Here is a 23390-nt window from a genome sequence, read left to right on the forward strand (position 1 = left end):
CTCAGCCTAAATATTCTAAAGAGGAACATTCTGACCAAGTTTCATAAAGATTGAATGAAAATGTGGACCTTAGAGTGGTAAAGAACTTAACACTGCATGATGCACAACACAGGGCATCTGATTAGCACAATGGGTCATAATGAGCACATTGTGCACAGGTAAGTAAAAACACTTCTACATATCAACAAATATGCCGTCAATATAAATCTTGCCCTACTTCCTGAGAGTGGTCAGTGGCTCCCCATCTGGTCTCCTCTCTCCTTTGTCTGGGTCAACTGTGGTCAACAAGCACCTGAACACACACACAAACGCAGTAGCAAACGTATTAAAGATTTACAGTAAAACTCTCCTTTTTTAATTCAATATTTTTATTTTTTATATTACAAGTAATAGGGTTGTAGAAGTATACATAGATTATAAACTATTGCAATTTTATTGCAAACATGAAAGGTTTGTGATTGACGTTTGGCATGAAATCATTGACATGACATGTTTACCTGTCACAGGCTGACAGACATCTCATTCTCACAGAGTCCCCGATAAGCACCTCTTCCCAGTCATCCTATATAAATGGACACAATGAAATTTGGTGAAACATGCAAAATTTCTACCAATATTTTCATAATTTAACAACCAATTGTCCTAAAGGTATGGACACAAACCAAACTTAGGATGAATGCAGAATTCCTATTTACTAAAACTTTCCACCCTATCCATATAAATCTATGAACACTCAGTCTAAAATGCCTGTTTGTATTTTCATGCTGTTTTTTTTGCTGAGTTTTTACTGTGTGAAACTGCCAAAATAACAGACAAAGACCATCATAAGCTATAGAGAGACTCTGGAATGGATAAAGCAATGAAAAGGAGTCACTAACCATATCTGAGCAACGTCATGCAAAAATGAGTCTAATGCCAAATCCAGCCAGCGTAGCTGCATACTAGCCTGCACATGTGCGCAGTCCGGTAAGTATTACCCTATCTGCTAATGAGACCACACAAACTATGTAGATAAAATAAAATATAGCGGAAAGAGTAGCTCGATCCTGACCAGGCTGCTTGAATGTTAATATGTATTGTAACCACGACTGAGTTACCTGTTTCCATGACTTAGTTGCTAGTTTCCCCAACTTAACAAGAGCAGTCTCCGTAGGATGACATATGCTCCCGAAAAATGCTTTGATATAGGTTATGAGCATTTTTCAAAACCTAAACGCAGATTGCGAAACCTAAACGCGGACCCTAAGTTCAAGGTCAAAGGGGTAAAAAAATGTTTACGTATGGAAAGGCCTTGTTCATATACACATGCATACCAAATAAGAAGGTTACATCTTAAGAGACATAGAAGTTATGAGCATTTTTCGAAACCTAAACGCAGATTTTGAAACCTAAACTTCATACCAAATATGAAGGTTACATCTGAAGTGACATAGAAGTTATGAGCATTTTTCAAAACCTAAACGCAAAGTGTGACGGACAGACGGACAGTGCGAACACTATATGCCCTCCTTTGGGGGCATTAAAAGTCATAGGGACAAGATAACTTAATAGTTAGTAAGTTGTGGTAACAAATAAGTAAGTCATGGGAACTTGGAAGTAGATGTGTCAAAGACTGAGTTACTCTTGGGAATGATAACTCATGGCAGCATCTTACAAAGTCATGGTAATTAAATAATTATCGCATGGTTACTATTAATCAATCAAACTACATATTGTTTAATCCATGTTTAAAAATGGCAATACAAAGCGCCACACATAATTTCTAATGATATCATAATCAATCTGACCAATTCCCACTTGTTTATGCTTTTTTTTCTGATTGGTGGATTATGCATCTTGTTTCGACGAGTTGCTATATTGTTCCCAAAAGTTATCTATGTAACTTTCATTGTTTCCCGCAAGTATGCAATGTCATTCCCACGCATAACTATATTGCTCCTCTAAGTTTGTTATGTTGTTCCCAAGAGTTGCAATACTGTCCCCATAAGTTAGCTATGTCATTACCACAAGTTTCTATATTGTTCCCATAAGTTAGCTATGTCATTACCACGAGTTTCTATATTGTTCCCATAAGTTAGCTATGTCATTACCACGAGTTTCTATATTGTTCCCATAAGTTAGCTATGTCATTACCACAAGTTTCTATATTGTTCCCATAAGTTAGCTATGTCATTACCACGAGTTTCTATATTGTTCCCATAAGTTAGCTATGTCATTACCACGAGTTTCTATATTGTTCCCATAAGTTAGCTATGTCATTACCACGAGTTTCTATATTGTTCCCATAAGTTTGCTATGTCATTACCACGAGTTTCTATATTGTTCCCATAAGTTAGCTATGTCATTACCACGAGTTTCTATATTGTTCCCATAAGTTAGCTATGTCATTACCACGAGTTTCTATATTGATCCCATAAGTTAGCTATGTCATTACCACAAGTTTCTATATTGTTCCCATAAGTTAGCTATGTCATTACCACGAGTTTCTATATTGTTCCCATAAGTTAGCTATGTCATTACCATGAGTTTCTATATTGTTCCCATAAGTTAGCTATGTCATTACCACGAGTTTCTATATTGTTCACATAAGTTAGCTATGTCATTACCACAAGTTTCTATATTGTTCCCATAAGTTAGCTATGTCATTACCACGAGTTTCTATATTGTTCCCATAAGTTAGCTATGTCATTACCACGAGTTTCTATATTGTTCCCATAAGTTTGCTATGTCATTACCACGAGTTTCTATATTGTTCCCATAAGTTAGCTATGTCATTACCACGAGTTTCTATATTGTTCCCATAAGTTAGCTATGTCATTACCACGAGTTTCTATATTGTTCCCATAAGTTAGCTATGTCATTACCACGAGTTTCTATTATTATTCCCATAAGTTAGCTATGTCATTACCACGAGTTTCTATATTGTTCCCATAAGTTAGCTATGTCATTACCACGAGTTTCTATATTGTTCCCATAAGTTAGCTATGTCATTACCACGAGTTTCTATATTGTTCCCTTAAGTTTGCTATGTTTTTCCCAAGAATAACAATATTCATTCCCATAAGTTACTTAATTGTTCCCATAAGATTGCTATGTTGTTACAACAAGTTACACAAGTTTTGATCAACAATGCCGAAATCATTTCCCTCTTAACTTTTCTCCAAATGCCTAGACAATATATTAGAAACATGAAAATTCCGTACATTTTCATGAACAATGAATCTTAAATAAGACACATTTACCTAGCTCTAGCATCTTAACATCTCATGCTAACGTCTTCACCTATCAATATCTCTTCCCATAAATCCTTGAAAGAAAACAGCAGCATGGGAGGCAACTCTACAAGAAAGCAGCATGGGAAGACAATTTTACAAATAAGCAGAAGGGACATATTTCTTACATGAAAGCAGAATCTGATATAACTCCGGGAATTTCCCCAGGAATTGGCCAAGCACAACGGCCATGCAACGCAGCAGGAGAGGGGGGGGCACATTGTTGTTGAAATTAAATTGCTAAAGTTCTAAATCAAAATCAAATCTACACTTCTTTGGATCTATTAAAACACAACATTTCATGAATTACAAAAAAAATGTATCAATTAATTTGTAAATTTTTAAGCATTTAGGCGATAAGATCGGAAAATCATGTGTTGCAGGGATATTGATTTGGAAGTTAAGGCACATTAGTACTGCTGTTCTAAAACCACCAGGGGAAAAGACTGAACTTTAACATAAAAGCAGCATAGGACAGAACTGTTACATAAAAGCAGTATGGTAAATGCTCTTAAATCAAGCTATATAAATATACAAAGGAGCGGTTTCAATAAATTTGTATTGGAAAACATAATCAATCTTTTTAAATGCATATCGTCGCTGTTCTTCGAAAACCGCGTAAGTCAGTTTTTACAACTTTTCAATAGGCAAAAAAACATTTTCAAATATACTTATTTAGATAGTCTAAAAAAGGAACAAAATATTAAAGAGAAAAGTGCGTAAGTCCATTTTTAGAATTAAAATAACAACTACAGGCCGTTATATTGTCATAAATAAAAAGTATGCCCATTTTGACATAGACTATCTAAATTAATATATTTTACAACTTCAAAAAATATTTAAATTTTTTTTTTGAAAAGTTGGAAAAATTGACTTTTTTTGCAGAAACAATTAGTGCACCAATGAGTGTTCAGGATTTTCTCACGTGCTCATAACTATGCCTTCCAATTGGATATTAAATCCAGTATTTTCGCAGAAAATGACCCGTGAACCAGCCGTTCTAATAAAAACAAATAACAATTTGCGCCAAATTTGACTTACGCGGTTTTCGAAGAACAGCGACGATATAGTACTTAAAGTCTACAGTTCCTGGTTCATATTGAAGGTCTGTTGACATTAAACGGTATAAACTTATACATATATTGATTTATAATATAAGTGTTTTGTTATTAATTTTGTTTTTAAAGAAAATCACTATTAAAATTCAAATGCGATATTTTGCTATGAATATTTACCTGAAGTATATATTTTTGTAATGATTTAATTTTTATTTATTAATTTCTAGCATCTGTTCAGTCATACAACAAAACATAAAAAATACTGTTAGCTAGCACACAAGAACGGATGATAAAAAATTGCAAAACTCATAATTCTTGCTAAAAAACAAACATGTGTTTTTGCGAGAGATCTTAGAATCTACAAATTTAAACAAAAAAAACCTTTAAATCCAGCATTTTTAGTAGGACAACACAGCCATAATTCACAGTCTTTCTGATAATTTTGTTCAGGGAGTAATTGCTCTTTAACATATACATTTTAATTAAATAACAGATCTTTGCTCTTTTCTAGAACAAATCTATCAAAGGTATTTAGCACAAGACCAGTTATTACACTCTTCCTTCCAATACAAAAGATGCGAGATAATTTTTTATGTTTTTTTAATGCAGCTTATCTCACAGCATGCAGTTTATTTTCAGGTTATGACATTCAGTTACCTCCTCAAAGGCGTCTGTTCCGCTGATCAGTATGTTAGGCCGGAAGGTTCGGCTGTCCAACGGTGTGCTCAAATGCTTGTTTAAAGCCTCCAGTGATGGGGAAGTTACCAACAAATATGTGGCCAAGTCTGCAAACCCTGTCTGTGAAAGGGGTTTAATTCTCTTTTACAACATACAACTGGACTGGATTAAGTACATGATGCAAAAAAAATATTTTTTTCACTGATTACAATTAATATAGATGGCAAATATACCTTTAAACTGCAGATATAACAATATCAAATGAAAAATACCTTGGTATGATTTTAAATGGGGCAATATAAGGGTTGAATATGACTGTTGTTATATTTGATTTCAGAAAACTTTCAAACCCCAATAATGCTCTGTTTATGTCTATTTCTGTACGTTTTGTAGGAACTTTGAGGTTTCACAATGAAAAAACTCCCATTTCAAGGCATGGTTACATTGCCCACCTGAAGTTTGGAAATTTGGGATTCAAAACTGGCTTGAAGGCTATTATGTCTGAGAGTCAGTCAGATTCAGTTAAGTCTTACTTATTTGTCTATTTTATTATGTCCTTATATTTTGAGCAAATATAGCTTTATTTTTTGGCATTATGTGGAAAACATTATTGCAGAAAAAATAAACATTGTAGTCTTGGGACGAGATGAACGATTTTCTGTAGGAGATGCTAATTGTCAGCGCCCTAACCATCAAGGCAGGAAAAGGGACAAGCTATAATTCTGCGAAAAGATTATTATTTGCTGCAACTTAATTTTTGTTTATTTTGTTATTAGACCGATCTATGAATTTAAGTTTGTAACAAATAATTATGTAAAATGTTTAAAAGAACATATAACGTTAGACATGAAGAATAAGTATCCAACATATCTCACTCATACATCCTGCATCGGTTTCAAAATCCAGATATGACACAAAAGCAAAGTGCATTACACTGTATATTGAACACAATATATAATTATACAATATACCGGTAAGTTCCATATTATAAACAGCCAAAACACAGCAGATTGAAGACAATAAATGCAATTAAAAGATGACGATGTGTGATAAACACGTATTGAAATTGTCCTCAGTTTGGAATTGATTGGAAATGAAAATTAAAGACTCATTCAAAATTAGCTGTGATGCTTCAAACACTTGTTAATGGTAATTCGCTCCACTTATCAACTAATCAAAACAATGAACTAGTTAACTGGGATGCAAAAAGGCCAGTTACTATCACCTTATAACAAAGCATGAGATAAACATGCCTCCTGCAAGTGACTCAAGTGACCTTCAATTTCAACGAAGATTTTTTGGGGACACAAATAACAAACAAATAAAAAAATACCAATACAAATTAATTTTTTTTCGAAAATCGAAAATTGACAAATTAACACATCCACAGAATAGTATAATTGTTTAGACAAAAAATACGCACAATTTCATAACAATGAAATACACATGTATAATGGTTTAGCAGAACATAAAGTTGCATTTAATAAATGATCAACAACCCTACATACTGAATCCGTGTCCACGGCTTTGGTTGGCCACGGTTTCTTGGCACATTTAAGGGTGGTTTTCTTGAGGTCGTGTGTTTGGCACACGACACGCAGACCCTCTTCTCCCAGGAAGTCTGACACCCACCGGGCTGCCTCCTCACCACAGTCAATGGCCTCGCGCATAATTTCCCAAAGACTGTAGGAAGTAAATACAAAGGGCATTAAATTCATTCCTACACTGCAGATCCACTTTATTGGGATCCTTTATTTTGCGGTGTTCAAAATATGGTAAGTCGGTCATGGGCCTGGGCCCCCCTTTTTCTCAGGCACTTTAGTTTTCTCTATAATCCAACATTAATAAATGAATCTAGTTTGGTCCAGATTTGTGTGCCTGTACTGTAAATCACATTCACATTTGTTTAGTGTATTTTAAAACGAGGGCCAAGATGACCCTAGTTTTGGTTATGGGGCCTGGCCAGTTTCAAACCCAGGGTCAGATTTGAATAAATTTTGTTGATGAAAACAATTTGTTGACGAAAACAATCATATCATACCAGATATCAAAGCTGTGTGCTTTGTGGTTTTAAAGTAGTTTTTTCCCTTATATTTATATAAAAACATTTCACTCCCACACCCACAATCAGGGTCCAATTTTGAGCCTAAGGACATGATTTGAACAAACTAAGTACAGGACCCTATTTGATGTTACGTGCACAATATTACAACACTTGGCTTTGTTCTTTAAATGACGCTCTTCACTCATTTAACTATACATCTCAATGTTAATTATGTGGCCATGGGCCTTAGCCATTTGAGACACTAGGGGCATGATTTGAACACTCATTGTGGATGACCACTTTCATATCTAAAATACCAAATACTAAAGCAGTGAGCATTGTTAATTTAAAGATCATTATTTAAGTAAGAATGCTACAGAATTCATGTATTTCAATTATTAATCATAAGACCTATGGGAAATTTTCAGTTTTGACCCCAAGGGCATGATATAATCAAACATTGTACATGATTATTATAATTATGTGATTACCGGTACTCAGTGATGTTAAATACCAAATAATAACTATCTGTACACACACAAATTCGTTTAATTTAAACATAAATACATCAAGTTACTCCTTGGGCATGCCAAGTTTCCACCCCAAGGACATAATTATTTGTGTTTTTTTAAAGGACCATTATCTGATTTGTCATACCAAATATCAAAGCCGTGGGAAGTAGAACTTACTTGACTTGCTGGACAACATGTCCAGATTTAGACGTAAGCCGTGGCAATATCAAAGGACTGGTACCAGGTGCTTGTAGTTCCACCCCTTCTGGTTTGATTGACACAGATATGAAAACCATCTTGGGGTTCTGTCGTTGGGACATGAACCTTCCATTTGCTCTTGTAACCAAGTAATGTCTAAAATATATACATATAATATATATATATATATATAATTCATTCATGTTCTAAACACTTTGGTAATTCCCACAAGAGAGAAATCCAAATTAATTGAAAAATGGATGACCAGACTCCATGAAGATAGAACCTGACTTTAGTCTTTAATACTTTCCCTTTGCTTTAAATCGTTATTTAATCCCTAACACCTGCAATAAGTTTATCTATTTGTGATTCCGTACAACTGATCTGAGCTTTCCTGCTTGAGATCCTTAACACATGCATTCACCTGTCAGTTATTCATAACACCTGCACTCACCTATATGTTATCCTCAACATCTGCATTCTGCTGCCTCTGATCTATACAAGCTGCATTCACCTGGCTTCCATTCCTTACACATGCTCTCATCTGTGTACAATCCTTAACACCTGTATTCACCTGTCCTTGATTCCTAACAATTTAACTCACCTGTCTGTGTCAACAAGACCTCCATTCACCTGACAGTGAATCCTAAACATGCTCTCACCTGTATGTGATCCCAAACACCTGTACTCACCAGAATAAGATCCTGAAGACCTTATCCCCTGACGATCGTACATGTCTATGATTCATAACAAAAACACTCAACTGTCTGTTATTCATAATACCTGCACTCACCTGTCTGTGATCCCCAACACCTGTAAGCCATCATGTGTGCACTCAGCCTCCTGTACTTCAAAACCCTGACAGGATTTCACCGGGTAGCACACAAGCTGCTCTACAACCCCCACCAGCTCAAACAATTCATCGCGCTGTCGTCTCATAAGGGCAGTAACAGCATACTTGAGACCTAGGGACGCAGCAATGCCAAGTAATATCTTCAGTCGTTCATCAATGAAGTTTAGCATGATGATGCTATGTGTGAACTCTGCAAAAAAGAGAAAACAGAAACATAATCGCACTGTTGACAATGAAATGAAAGAAAATAATGATAAATTACAAAACTTAAAAAAATATTTAAGGTTCAAGGTGTTGCTTAAAAAAGACAGAGGAAAAGTGGTTTACTATGGTGATATTTTCAAATAAATTGCTAAATACAATACATTTCTTATTCTAGCACCAGCAAATGAAGTTCTTTAGCAAAATATTTACATATACCATTGAACATTAAAAAATGTGTTAAAGTAAAAGAATGAACAATTTTGTGCTGACCATTCCAGTTGGGAAGAATGGGGGAGGAGGAGAAGCACGCAATATCTTGCTATTTCACTCTAGATCTTTCCCTATCATGTGACCTTTTTTTTATGCCCCTGGATTGAATGATCGGGGGCATATTGTTTTTGGCCTGTCTGTCATTTTGTCCAAAAACTTTAACCATTTGTTAAAGTTTTGCGATAACTTTTGCAATATTGAAGGGGAGCTAGTCAACTCGTACCTAAGTCAACTTGTACCTTCGGTCAACTTGTACCCGATTTGGTAAACTCGTACCCGATTTTCGGTCAACTCGTACCCCCACTAGTCAACTCGTACCTGAATTGGTCAACACATACCCTCCTAAAAATTATTTATATATATCAAAGACGTGAAATATGTTTTTGTGTATGTTTTTGATATGAATATAGATTAAGGTTATACAAAAAAAATGTTTTTTTTCAAAAGTAGACAGGTTCATCATTTTTCACACGTGTATAATTATAAAGGACGTGTTTGTCGGCGTTTTGTTTGATAAAATGTTGACTAATAACACCTTTATGACAACAGGACTGTCGGCGATTTGTTAAACAATTTGTTTGTCGTGCATCTAAAATGACACGCGCGGAAGTTGTCGGCATTTTCTTTGATAAAATGTTTGATTGTAAACATCGCATGATGACTTAACCAATTAAAGGTATGATCCACTTTGAAGTTAAAGGAGTATGTTTTTCTCACTTTTATATGAGTAAATCCCCAAATTACTATATAAAGGCTTTGCAGATTGGCTTTAATCATTAATCATTAATATCTTCAAACTAAATACGGACTCTGTGTTTCGTGTCTTGGACTTAATTTCATTTATTGTTTATCGTGGATTATAATTTAAAAGTGTTTTGTTTAATTAATCTGCTTCATCATGGATGAGGAAGATAGGGACTGTGTTTGTGTTGTTTGTGGACATATTGTTTCCGATGAGTGTAAGGCCATTATGTGCGATGAATGTAATAGATGGCCACACAGACACTGTAAATCTGGTAAGTAATCCCTTTATATTTTTTTAAATAAGTTTCATTCGAGAAACGGACCTCTATAGAAGCGTTAACTGAGGAATACAAACCTTTTTTTTGTTATAACTGATGGTATTTACATTTTATAATATATAGCGTCAGTACATACGTATATACGGTATCGGGTCCGCGACGTTTGTGAACGTTGGCAGCATCGGCTTTGTGGAACTGGTTAGTTTAATTTAATTTGTCAATTGTATATAATAAAAACATCTCAATAAAATATAGCTATTCAGTTTTTATTATTTTATCATTATTACTAGCTATAATCATTTATGATAAACTATTTGGAACTGGTGAGTATGTAAAGTCTAAATTATAATTTACACAATATAAAGTGCATCATTTATTATTTTATATATAAGCTGTATATATTAAATTTATAAATTATTTGTACATTAATATGTGTATTATAATCATTAAGATTATGAGATTTTGAGTGTAACTTCTTGCTTTGTTTATGATTCTTTCATTCAGCAATATATACGGTAACCACCGTCTGTCGGATTATCTAATTTATTGTAATCTTGTCGATCCCTGCATAGGCAAATAAATTTAAAATTCATATAAACATCATTAAATCTCAATAAAAACATCATCAATATTCAATTTACTAATCTGATCAACTTCCAATAATTCTCGCGTGTATTGCACTGTGTGAAGTAGCAACTGGCCTTTATTGATCAATGTCGATTAATTAAGAGATTAAAGAGATAACGGTCTGTGTTAATTGAATGAATGAGTGTCGTATTAACCTAATATAGTTAACATTGAGAACAATTACTAAATCATATAGAAATTAGTTATGTAGAATATGATTATTAAGTTGAAACTATTATCCTAAAGAGTATACTAAATATTGATGCATGCATAAATCATGTTTATAAAACAGAACTGTTATTATTAATTTTTTTAGAAATTATCTTTAATATGATTTTTAATATAATTATTAGCGTATGATTAAGTAAATAAACATAAATTATGTAAATGAAACAGAGCAGTATAATTTAAATTTTGTAGAAATTGGCCTCAAAGAAAATGTTCAATTATAATAAAAACATTAAGGTATAAGATTATTATTATTTAATTATATAAATATTAAAATGGTAAGCAGTGCAACTTAAAGGCCAATTTTGTAAATTATGTAAACAGTCTCCAAATGGAGAGATAAAACGTCAATTTATATTAAAACTTTAGTCGATTGCGTCTTCCCTTTCAATTAAAAAGACCATTTATTGTATAAGCAAACCAAAATGACCGATATATATGATAAAATACGTCTTCGGTGATAGGTTTCTCTTCCGCAATTGACATAGTAACACGACTAAATGTACGTTAGAGTAAGAGTATCTTTGCTCCGCAAATCCATATAGATTTTTTTGGCGGCCGATTGCGGTATTCTGCGCTCAGCCGCCATTGGTGTGTTGTACTATGTACTGTAATACCAAGATTAGCAGAAAGCAGGCCCCATATGTATATACAATGAGAACTTATGTATTTATGGAACGTGAATGATATATAACTAATTTACGTTTTTATATATCTAATTCAATATTGCTTACAGTTAATTTAAATATATTATTATATTTTACTGCTTCTTTGATGTAATGACAATAGTTTGTTTCTTATTTTCAGGGTGGCACCGACGCCTCAACCACAAGGCCAACGACAGCTGCCCGCCATTCTATCTTCTGGCGAAGCTTATGCACGATGAGGCCGTCACTGCTGTGAGAAACGCGGAGCTCGTTTCGGATATGAAACTTCGCCGATACCAGCGAGCAACATATGTGACTCTTCAGGGGAAGACTTTCGCCCTGTGGAAGAGCTACAGAGAGGGCAACCTCACCGCCACAGGTCTGCTGAAGGCGTTCAGCTGCCTGTACAAGCCATCTGTGAGTGTCACAGATGCCATCGAGTAATTGAACAATGTGTTGATCTGTGTGAACAAGTTTGTGGTCTTTGAAAACAAGTGTGGTTCTGTTTCTGTTTTAAGTGTGAAACTTTGTTGCTGTACATAATCTATGTCGGTAGTTGTATTAATTTTAATAAAAGTTCTTGTGTTTAATACATGTATGTAGTATTTTTTATAAGATGGTTTGTTTGTTACCCTGTGTGTATATATTTTGAAAGATAAATGATTTCTATATATTTCTTAGATAATATAATCTTTGTATATTGGACATATTAATAAGAATAATATATATATATATACTTAGGTAATTACTTTAATTAGTCATATCGTACCCTGGTAAAAAAACCATACAATTTATGTTAGTCTATGCCAAAATATAACTTTATTTGGTCAACTCGTACCTGCAATAAACATAAAAAACATCAAATGCATGCAAACACCCATCGCAATTTATTTCCATAAAGAACAAATATTAAAAAAGTACGAGTTGACCAATCGAAAAATGACTAAAGTACGAGTTGACCAAATCGGGTACGAGTTGACTAGGGTACGAGTTGACTTAGGTACGAGTTGACTGGAAACCTATTGAAGATAGCAACTTGATATTTGCCTTATTTGGCATGCATGTGTATCTCATGAAGCTGATGATTTTGAGTGGTGAAAGGCCATGGTCATCCTTCAAGGTCAAAAGTAAAAAAGGTCAAGGTTTAAGCACGACGGGGACGACACGACGAGCTGGCTATGACAATACCTCGGGTTTTCTCCGAAAACAGCGGAGCTAAAAATTAATTTGTGACGTCACAAGTGGCCTGACCACCCATTTCCCATGTAACAAACTGTCACTCTTTCTTACACCTCTCTCCCCTGCTGGAGCGTGACGTCCTTTTTGGACAGCCCCTATAGATAATTACAAATTAAGGGTTTGATAGGATTTTTATGCATTTCATTTGTGTAAAACTATCAGAAAAGCCAATGGGCTTTTTGCAAAATATGGCTGAGTTCCCAAACAGTTCAAATACCAAGGAAATGCAAACACATATTCAATACTGACTGTTTACATTATAAAGGCTGAAACAAAATTCAAGTTCATGCGACTGGTGTATGCATCAAGTTTCACTTTCGCTTTCAAGTTCGAAGATCATGCGATTGGATTGTCCAATCAAAATACAGCGTTTACATGCAAGGGACAGATATTGTACTAATATAACGAAGGGGAGTCTCTGAGTATTGCCTATACAAAAAAGTAGAGGGATCTATACATTCTAACATTCTAGTAAAAGTTTGAATCGAATTTGATGGTTTTACAGTAGAAACAACACTGTCACTTACCAACGTCTGTGCAAAGATCTTTGGTCTGTGCTGGTGGCGCTCCGTCAAAAGATAACAAGCTGTCCCATTTTTTGACCGTCTTGACCCAATTTTTGAGGATACAGTCTAATATATTGCACGACGGTTACATAGCGTTTCGTGCATGGGAGCGATCAATCTCCACGCGAAGATTTCGTTCCATGCTCTCACATACAATCTCTGCCATCACAAGAAAATCCTATCAGATAAGGGTGATTTATTGTGACAGTATTATATTATGAAAAGAAGTATCATTTTCTTTTATCATCATCATCATCATCGTCATTATCCCCACGCTTTTTGAAAAAAAGGTGGGGATATTGTGGTTATCTCCGCCGTCCGTCCGTCCGTCTGTCCGTCCGTCCTGGCCACTATCTCCTCCTACACTAAAAGCACTAGAACCTTGAAACTTACACACATGGTAGCTATGAGCATATGTGCGACCCTGCACTATTTGGAATTTTGATCTGACCCCTGGGTCAAAAGTTATAGCGGTTGGGGTGGGGCCGCGTCAGAAATTATCACTCATTTTTTTAGGTTATTTTACATTTACTTCTTTATTTCTACACCGATTCACTTCAAATTGATACTGGACCTCTCTTATGACAATACGGTCAATCTCAACCATGCATGGCCCCATTCCCAACCCTGGGGCGCCCCGCCCACATAGGCCACACCCACCAAAAATTTCCATTTACTATAATTTTTTCATTTCTACACGGATTCACTTCAAATTGATACTGAACTTTTGTTATGACATTAGGGTCAATCTCAACTATGCATGGCCCCAATCCCAACCCTGGGGCGCCCGCCCACATAGGCCACACCCACCAAAAAATTCCATTTACTATAATTTTTTCATTTCTACACGGATTCACTTCAAATTGATACTGAACTTCTCTTATGACATTAGGGTCAATCTCAACTATGCATGGCCCCATAACCAACCCTGGGGCCCCGCCCACATAGACCACACCCACCCAAAATTGCCTTTACTATAATTTCTTCATTTCTACACCGATTCACTTCAAATTGATATTGAACTTCTCTTATGACAATACAGTCAATCTCAACTATGCATGGCCCCATTACCAACCCTGGGGCGCCCCGCCCACATAGACCACACCCACCCAAAATTGCCTTTTACTATAATTTCTTCATTTCTACACCGATTCACTTCAAATTGATACTGAACCTCTCTTATGACAATACGGTCAATCTCAACTATGCATGGCCCCATTACCAACCCTGGGGCCCCGCCCACATAGACCACACCCGCCCAAAATTGCCTTTCACTATAATTTCTTCATTTCTACACCGATTCACTTCAAATTGATACTGAACTTCTCTTATGACAATACGGTCAATCTCAACTATGCATGGCACAATTACCAACCCTGGGGCGCCCTGCCCACATATGTCACACCCACCCAAAATTGCCTTTTACTATAACTTCTTCATTTCTACACCAATTCACTTCTAATTGATGATGAACTTCTCTTATGACAATACGGTCAATCTCAGCTATGCATGGCCCCATTACCAACCCTGGGGCACACCTAGGTCAAACATTCGGCGTGGGGATACGCGTCGGCCTCTGCCGCGCCATTTCTAGTTCCGTTTATATCAGTCTGGCGGTTGGGTTGGGGGAAGGGGGGGGGGGGGGAAGAAAGGAGAACAACACAGCCTTCTAATCAGCCATGAAAAACTCATCCATGGTAAAGGACTTCCACTCTTTTCCATTACGCTTTTCTCCTGACGGCCTTAAGCTTGGCCTGGAGCACAGTCTTGCAAACAAAGCTAGCTTTGGTCGTTTGATTGTTGCCAAGAGGGGATGTTGTGGGCCATTAAGTTTTGCTGTCAGGTTTTGAATACACTAGTTTGTCTTGTGTTCCATGTTGGAGATGAGGAGCAGTCGTCTTCGGAGAAAGTTGTATTCAACGGCCTGTTTAGTGCCTTCTGGGTATGTTTGAAGCGTCCAGATCTCACAGCCGTACGGTAAGATGGAGACATCAAGGAACTTTAAGAGCTTGTACTTAATGGGAAAGCTGATTTTCCTCAACCAGCTCCGCTTGCTAGGGTTTCCATGGCAATTCTGATCTGGACCTCAGCTGTACAAGTACCATTCTTGACAGGGTTGCTCCCAAGTTGGTCACTTCTTCCAGCTATTCCCTGTTCAGGCTCCATCCTGTATGCCCCTGCTCCTTCATAGAGTTTGTTGGTGACGTTTTGGAGTTCACTGCTGGTGCCACCCATGAGGTAATTGTCAATGTTGTAAGCGGATCTTATGTTAAACATTGGTCTGCCTTCAATGTAGATAAGGCTGTGGTCATCGTAGATCTTCTGCATTATCTTCTCATGTAAAACAGGACGGGGAAGTGCAGACATTCATGACGGAAGCCCACTTATGTTCTAAAGAAGTCACACTTCGGTCCTTTAAGAAATACTGCAGAACCTGCTTAAGGCCATCAGACCACACACGGTCGAACACTTTCTTAAAGTTCACGTTGGTGTTGCAATAGAGTAACTTCCTTATTACTTTCATGTTCAGTTATTCAGCCACAGTTCTACTCTTTAATCATTTAATAACTTGGCACACATAATTAAAATATATTGACAATAAGTCACATATAACAAGCATGTCGGTTGCTTCAAAGTCAATGTCACAGAGGAAAATTGAAGTTTGTGCAATGTACTAATAGGGCAATAGTGATAGCAAATGTTCAAATGACTGTAAATTCTATTTTTTATTGGCAGAATTGTGTAAGCACTAAAGTGTTTTTTAGCTCATCTATTTTTTGAAAATAAATTATGAGCTATTGTCATCACCTTGGCGTCGGCGTCCGGTTAAGTTTTGCGTTTAGGTCCACTTTTCTCAGAAAGTATCAATGCTATTGCATTCAAACTTGGTACACTTACTGACTATCATGAGGGGACTGGGCAGGCAAAGTTAGATAACTCTGGTGTGCATTTTGACAGAATTATGTGCCCTTTTTATACTTAGACAATTAAAAATTTTGGTTAAGTTTTGTGTTTAGGTCCATTTTATTCCTACAGTATCAAAGCTATTGCTTTAATACTTGCAACACTTATTAACTATCATAAGGGGACTGTCCAGGCAAAGTTATGTAACTCTGACTGGCATTTGGACCGAATTATGGGCCCTTTATACTTAGAAAATTGAAAATTTTGTTAAGTTTTGTGTTTTGGTCCACTTTACCCCTAAACTATCATAGATATTGCTTTCATACTTGGAACACTCGCAAACTATCATAAGGGTACAGTAAAAGGACAAGTTGCATAACTCTGGTTGTCATATTTACGGAATTATGGCCCTTTTTTGACTTAGTAACTTTGAATATATGGTTAAATTTTATGTTTCGATCCACTTTACTTCTTAAGTATCAAGGCTATTGCTTTCAAACTCCAAATACTTTCATGCTATCATGAGGTTACTGTACCTGGCAAGTTGAAATTTACCTTGACCTTTGAATGACCTTGACTCTCAAGGTCAAATTATTAAATTTTGCTTAAAATGCCATAACTTCTTTATTTATGATTAGATTTGATTGATACTTTGACAAAACTACTCTTACCTGACATACCACAATAGACTCCACCCAAACCATCCCCCGTGCCCTCCCCCCCCCCCCCCCCGAATCACCCCCCCCCCCCCCCCCTATTTTTTATTTTTTTTTAAAGATCATCTCACAAATGACCACCACACCCTCACACTATACTATACCCCCCCCACCCCACCCCACCCCCAAATTGTTTTTTTTGAAACGGTTAAAAAACACAAATATTTATTTTTATTATTTTATGTTTGAAATACCGTCCAACCATCGCACCCAAGAATACTCCCCCACCTCCCCCTCCCCCCCCCCCGAATTGCCCCCCCCCCTAATTTTTATTTTAAGATCATCTCACAAATGACCACCACACCCTCACACTATACTATACCCCCCCCCCCCGAATCCCCCCCCTAATTTATTTTTTTAAGATCATCTCACAAATGACCACCACACCCTCACACTATACTTTACCCCCCCCCCCACCCCCCCCCCAATTTTTTTTTTGAAACGGTTAAAAAATACAAATATTTATTTTTATTATTTTATGTTTGAAATACCGTCCAACCATCGCACCCAAGAATCCCCCCCACCCCCCCACCCCCCTGAATTTTTTTTTTCGCATTTTTGGAAGATAATGTAATAAATGTCCACGCCCCCACACTATACACCCCTCTTCACTCCACCCCTCCCTCCTTTGTGATTGAAAATGAGAGTCCCTTCACCTTTAAAAAGAAAATAGATGAGCGGTCTGCACCCGCAAGGCGGTGCTCTTGTTTAAAGATCCATGCCACATGTGTGACATAGTCTTTATGTGAATCAACAGTTCCAAAGGACAAGTACATACCTGTATATGCTGTATTGTTTGTTCACATTTTCTTTAACACACAACAATCTTTGTCCAGTGAAATAAAACGCGGGCATCTGTGTTCTTTGAAATTTTGTCTAGTTTGACATTGTTTAATAAGGCAAGTTTTATTAAAATGTTATAAGTACCTTAGTGTTTGTTTTGTTTGGTGGAAATTTAATTGAACTGTCTCTTCAATAGAGAATAATTAGTCATTATGTTCAAATGCGAAGTTTAATTAATCTGATGTCAGTCAGTTTATAACAGTAATATATGCTATCAAAGATTCATTGAAAACTAGATCTTTGTTACTGACTTATATACATGTATAACGTGATGTGTACCCCAAACCACTTTTTCAGCTATGTTCAAGGGCAAATAACTCAAGTAAGGGTTCACCGGAGGGGGTAAAAATATGTCTTTCACATCTATACTTAACATTTACAATTTCAACGTTTCAATTAAATATCATCGGGAAATGTGGAAGAAGTTCTATCCACAAACTTCTAACATTTTATTTGGATTGAATCACCGACCGACAGAATGAATTCAATATATACTCTTAAAAACTTTGTTTGAAGGCTTATAGAAATAAAATAACAAGTTAGGTTTTGAATATTTACTGATATTAATATTTTTGCATACACTTTTTGATTACAAATTATGATAAATACAGATAGCAGTCAACAAATAAAAAGCGAACATGTATTTCATAATAACTATTAATGTGATAGTCTAAAAACATTACCCTTTTTTTAAAAGTCGATATATACAAATAAAAGTGGGTAATTATAATGATTCATGACAATTCAAGATCTTCAGTCAGGCACATGATTCCCTATTAATAAGCGTATACCAAACTGGTCATTGTGTGCTGACCAGAAGGTCATTTTACATCCAAGTTTGTTGTGCATTATTACAGTTATTACCATAGGGACATGTTTTTTAACAAACTGTTTAAAGGACAATTATACAATTTTATGGATAAAAAATAAATAGTACGGATTAGTAATAGATTTTAAGTTATTTTTATATATAAATCTTGTAAGGACCTTACAGACATGATTTGAAAAACACTTGTAGAGGGCCAGAATACAATGTTGCATAACAAACATTTAACGTCTTGATCCTGTCTTTTCTGAGGAAAAATTGTGTTAATGTAATTATGCTTTTTGTACTACCATGTCATGGCCAAGTTGCCGGGGGTAAATTTAAAGAAACTTGTAGGGAACTAGTATAGAATAGTATTACAAATCAAATAAAAGTCCTGTGGGCCTTGCGTTTTTAAAACAAAACAAAATCTGAGAAAAGTGTTAATCATGATGTTATAAAAAGTCTAAGTAAAACAAGGGCAAAACTTTTATAATTTGACATAGGGCAATAACAATAATACATGCACAATTTCATATCATAAGGAATATTGCAGTTATAATAAAGTTGATCAAAATAAAATTAAAAGTAAACAAGAGATGTGTTTGTCAGAAACACAATGCCCCCTACTGCGCCGCTTTGATTTTTTTTTTTTCATTTGGCAGGTACAGATAATTAAAGCTTATTACTTACCTTGGATTTGTTTTTTTGACCTTTGACCATGAAGGATGACCTTGACCTTTCATCACTCAAATTGTGCAGCTCCATGAGATACACATGCATGCCAAATATCAAGTTTCTATTTTCAATATTGCAAAAGTTATCCCTAAACTTTAACCAAGGTTAAAGTTTTGGGACAGAATGACATTACAGACAGACAGACAGGCCAAAAACAATATGCCCCCGATCATTCGATCTGGGGGCATACAAATACAAGAATCTGACTTAGATATTTGAGCATACAATATACAAAAACATGTTAGTGTTGAATCATCAATGCTTGATACCTTTATAGATCCTATCAATACAGCATTCATTCTTAGCAGAAGAAACCAGTTTTTGAACTTAAAATAAACAAGAGTTCCGCTATCGTAGACATATGCTCCCCCAAACGGGGCTTTTAACTAGTGACCCCAATTTCAATAGGGGTCATCTACTGTCCATGGCCAATGTGCATATTTAGTATCAAGCCAATCGGTCAATTCGTTGATGAGTTATTGATCGGAAACAATTTTCACACATATTGTGACAATGACATTGACCTTTGACCTAGAGACCCCTATTTCGATAGGCGTCAACTACTGTCCAAGGCCAATGCCAATGGGAAGTCTCAAGCCAATCAGTGAATCAGTTGAGGAGTTATTGATCTGAAACAATTTCACACTTAATGTGTAAAAGTGACCTTGACTTTTGACCTAGTGACCAAAATTTCAATATGGGTCATCTACTTTCCAAGGCCAATGCACATGGAAAGTATCAAGCCAATCGGTAAAGTCGGTTGATGATTTATTGATCAAAAAGATTTCACACTCAGTGTGTAACAGTGATCTTGAAATTTGGCCTAGTGACCCCAATTTCAATAGCATGGAGTTCATCTACTGTCCCACGCCAATAAACATGGGAAGTATCAAGCCAATGGGCAAATCAGTTGAAGAGTAATTGATCAGAAACGATTTTACTCTTAATGTGTAACAGTGACCTTGACCTTTGACCTAGTGACCCCAATTTCAATAGGAATAATCTACTGTCCAAAGCCAATGCACATGTGAAGAATCAAGCCAATCGGTCAATTCGTTAACGAGTAATTTATCAGAAATGATTTTCACACTCAGTGTTATAGTTGCCTTGACCTTTGACCTAGTGACCCCAATTTCAAAAGGTGTCATCTACTGTCCAAGACCAATGCACATGGGAAGTATCAAGCTAATCGGTCAATTGATTGACGAGTTATTGTTCATAAACGATTTACTCACTTAGTGACCTTGACCTTTGACCTAGTGACCCCAATGTCTGTAGAGGTCATCTACTGTCCAAGGTCAATTCACATATGAAGTATCAAGCCAATCGGTCAATTCGTTGACGAGTTATTGATTGGAAATGTACTGGTCTACCGACAGACAAAACGAGCAAAACAATATACCCCTTCTTCGAAGAGGGGCATAATAAGAAAATATTTACATATAAAATACAAATATACCATACACCAAATAACATGGTTATTACAACAAAAAGTCAAGGAAACTCTGTTAATATACCTCATTTTGATTGACAAGCCAGAGCTTTTTGCTGATTTTATTGCCTTTATTCTATCGTTTATCTAATGGCAAAAAGTTTATTTATCCCCAATTCCTGTCCCAAAATTCCGTTTTAATGGTTTGACTTTCAGATGTTCAGAAATATCTATGTGTCACCATTATAAATAGGCAAAAGTTATATATAAAGCAATAATACTTATTTCCCAATTTAAAATAAATAGACGCTTCAATTCCAAATGTCACATGTATCGGTCATATTCCCAAATGGTGAGAAAAAGACCTGCAAGTTTATTTTGAACACTTCTGAAAGTATTAACTGCTCATCAATAAGCCTTTCTTTGATTATATAATACTGCCACCTCCTTAATATGAAGGTCTACCTAAATCTGTTTTGGCATGTAAGATAGGACCTTATAATCCCTAGGTGGCAAATAAAGTAGCCCTGAGAAGTTCTACATGTTCATTTTATGGCCACACCTCTAAAGTCCTTCTCCATAAGCCTTCTGTTTAGCATGGAGTTATCTCTCATCAAACTCTGATACACTTATTTACGCGTCTTGATGGCGTAGACTGGGTCACCCACTCTCACTGTGCCACACACGTCAGGTGCCGCGTTTACGCCGAACACACACTCATTGTAGTCACTGTATGGCGGAATAGACCGGATCCTGGAGTACAAATAAACATTTTGATTTTTGTGGTGTTCGTATAAACCACTGTCATCAAAGCACTGCCTCTATATGTTAATTAACCATTGTAATGCATTAAGAAAACAAAACTCAAAGTGATCTCTTTGTGAATATTAAAAAGCCTAAACATGTGACGAGACAAGAGGGTCCCTAAGGCGCTCACCTGAGACCCAAAGAAAATACGGTAGACTATTTTAAGTAGACTATTTTAAGCGCCAGCTGATACATTAATATTGGACCAAAAAGTGACTTCTAGAGTATTAACATGTTTTTTTATTTGACATATTGACCTAGTTAAAGAGCTCATATGATCAAGTTTTAATCTCAGCCGATGATTTCATCGGGACAAATGTTCTGACAAGGTTTCATAAAGAATGAACATTAAATGTAGCTAATATAGTAAATAAGATTAACTTTAGCCATATAAGGAAAACTGCCCCGCCCACTGGTTGCCATGTTTTTCAACAGACCAGAACCATGTTCGAATTCGTCAAAGATATCATTGGGACACATGGTCTGATCCAGTTTCATGACAATTTGACAATACCGGTAAATGTGACTTCTAGAATGGTAACAATGTTTTACAATAGCCATAGTTTTGGGAAGCAATATTTTTCAACAGACCAGAACCATTTTCAAACTCATCCAAGTTATCATTTAAACAAATGTTCTAAGTTTCATGAAGATTGGACAATAAATGTGACTTATACAGTCTAAATAAGGTTTTACTATTATAGCCAACAAATGAAAACTGCCCCAACCCCTGGTGGCCATGTTTTTCAACCAACCCAAACCATTTTCAAACTTGTCCAAGATGTCATTTGGAAAAAAAATTCTGACCAAGTTTCATGAAGATTGTAAAATAAATGTGGGCTCTAGAGAGTTTACCAGGTAAATGTTGACGACAGGTAAAAAGTCAATCACAAAAGCTATCCACGAGCACGTTGTGCTCAGGTGAGCTAAAATGCAAAAAAAAAAGATCATACACTACAAGAGCTGTGGGCATGATTACCCACACAGGAACAGAAACTATCTCAATGAAAAGGATCCATGTATATTCTGTAACAAACTAACATTTAGTAGCCAAAGCAATTACTTGTGAAGAAATGGACCAATATGCTTGGTAACTGACCTACAAACAGTGCTCTTAAAAGTAAAACATAATAAATACATACAAATCAAACATCACACTTGACACATTTGCACGCAGTAGCAACAACCATATTGTCCCAAACATAAATGAAAGCAAAGTGTTGCTTTATGATTCCAAACAAGTTAGGTTGAAATCACTTCAAAAGAATGTGATATTGTCTACATGAAGGTCACCAAGGAAAAGCTCAAACTAAAAAAGACAAAGTTTCATGAAGATTTGAAAATAAATGTTGCCTCCAGAGTGTTCATAAGCCAGGGTTTTGTTTGGCCCGATTTTATAGCCGAAATTCGGCTATGTTCCCAATCCCAAAAAGTATACTTTTTTCCCAAAATGTGGCAAAAAATTCCCAATTGCCAAAAAAACAACAAAAAAAAACAATTTTTTTTTTTTTTTTTTAGAAAGAAGTCTTATGTGTATTTTATCTCAATTTTAATTCAATTACATCTAACAAAGTATTATATGATTGTTTTTTTCTTTTAATTTGAATGATTATAAAGAGTTTTATAAAGAGTTAAATCAAATTTAGTATTTCCCTAATCAGTGGACTTTTCGTGTGGAAAAAAGGCTAATGAATTTATTTTCCCAATTTCATGAAAATGCCGATAAA

The 23390-nt window shown here is 35.8% G+C and overlaps 1 protein-coding gene across 1 annotated transcript in view; it reads right to left on the bottom strand.

Moving 5' to 3' along the window:
• Positions 1–23390, bottom strand: part of LOC127872462 (uncharacterized) — a 41850-nt gene that overhangs the window by 4873 nt on the left and 13587 nt on the right. The window contains exons 8-16 of the mRNA XM_052415795.1: positions 21490–21609; positions 15461–15681; positions 13380–13499; positions 8556–8805; positions 7742–7918; positions 6517–6691; positions 4988–5128; positions 498–562; positions 218–292 (exon numbers count right to left, since the gene is read on the bottom strand). Coding sequence (XP_052271755.1) covers positions 218–292; positions 498–562; positions 4988–5128; positions 6517–6691; positions 7742–7918; positions 8556–8805; positions 13380–13499; positions 15461–15681; positions 21490–21609 — 1344 coding nt within the window. The remainder of the gene's footprint in view (positions 1–217; positions 293–497; positions 563–4987; positions 5129–6516; positions 6692–7741; positions 7919–8555; positions 8806–13379; positions 13500–15460; positions 15682–21489; positions 21610–23390) is intronic.

Source organism: Dreissena polymorpha, chromosome 3, assembly GCF_020536995.1.
Source record: "Dreissena polymorpha isolate Duluth1 chromosome 3, UMN_Dpol_1.0, whole genome shotgun sequence".
Taxonomy (NCBI): domain Eukaryota; kingdom Metazoa; phylum Mollusca; class Bivalvia; order Myida; family Dreissenidae; genus Dreissena; species Dreissena polymorpha.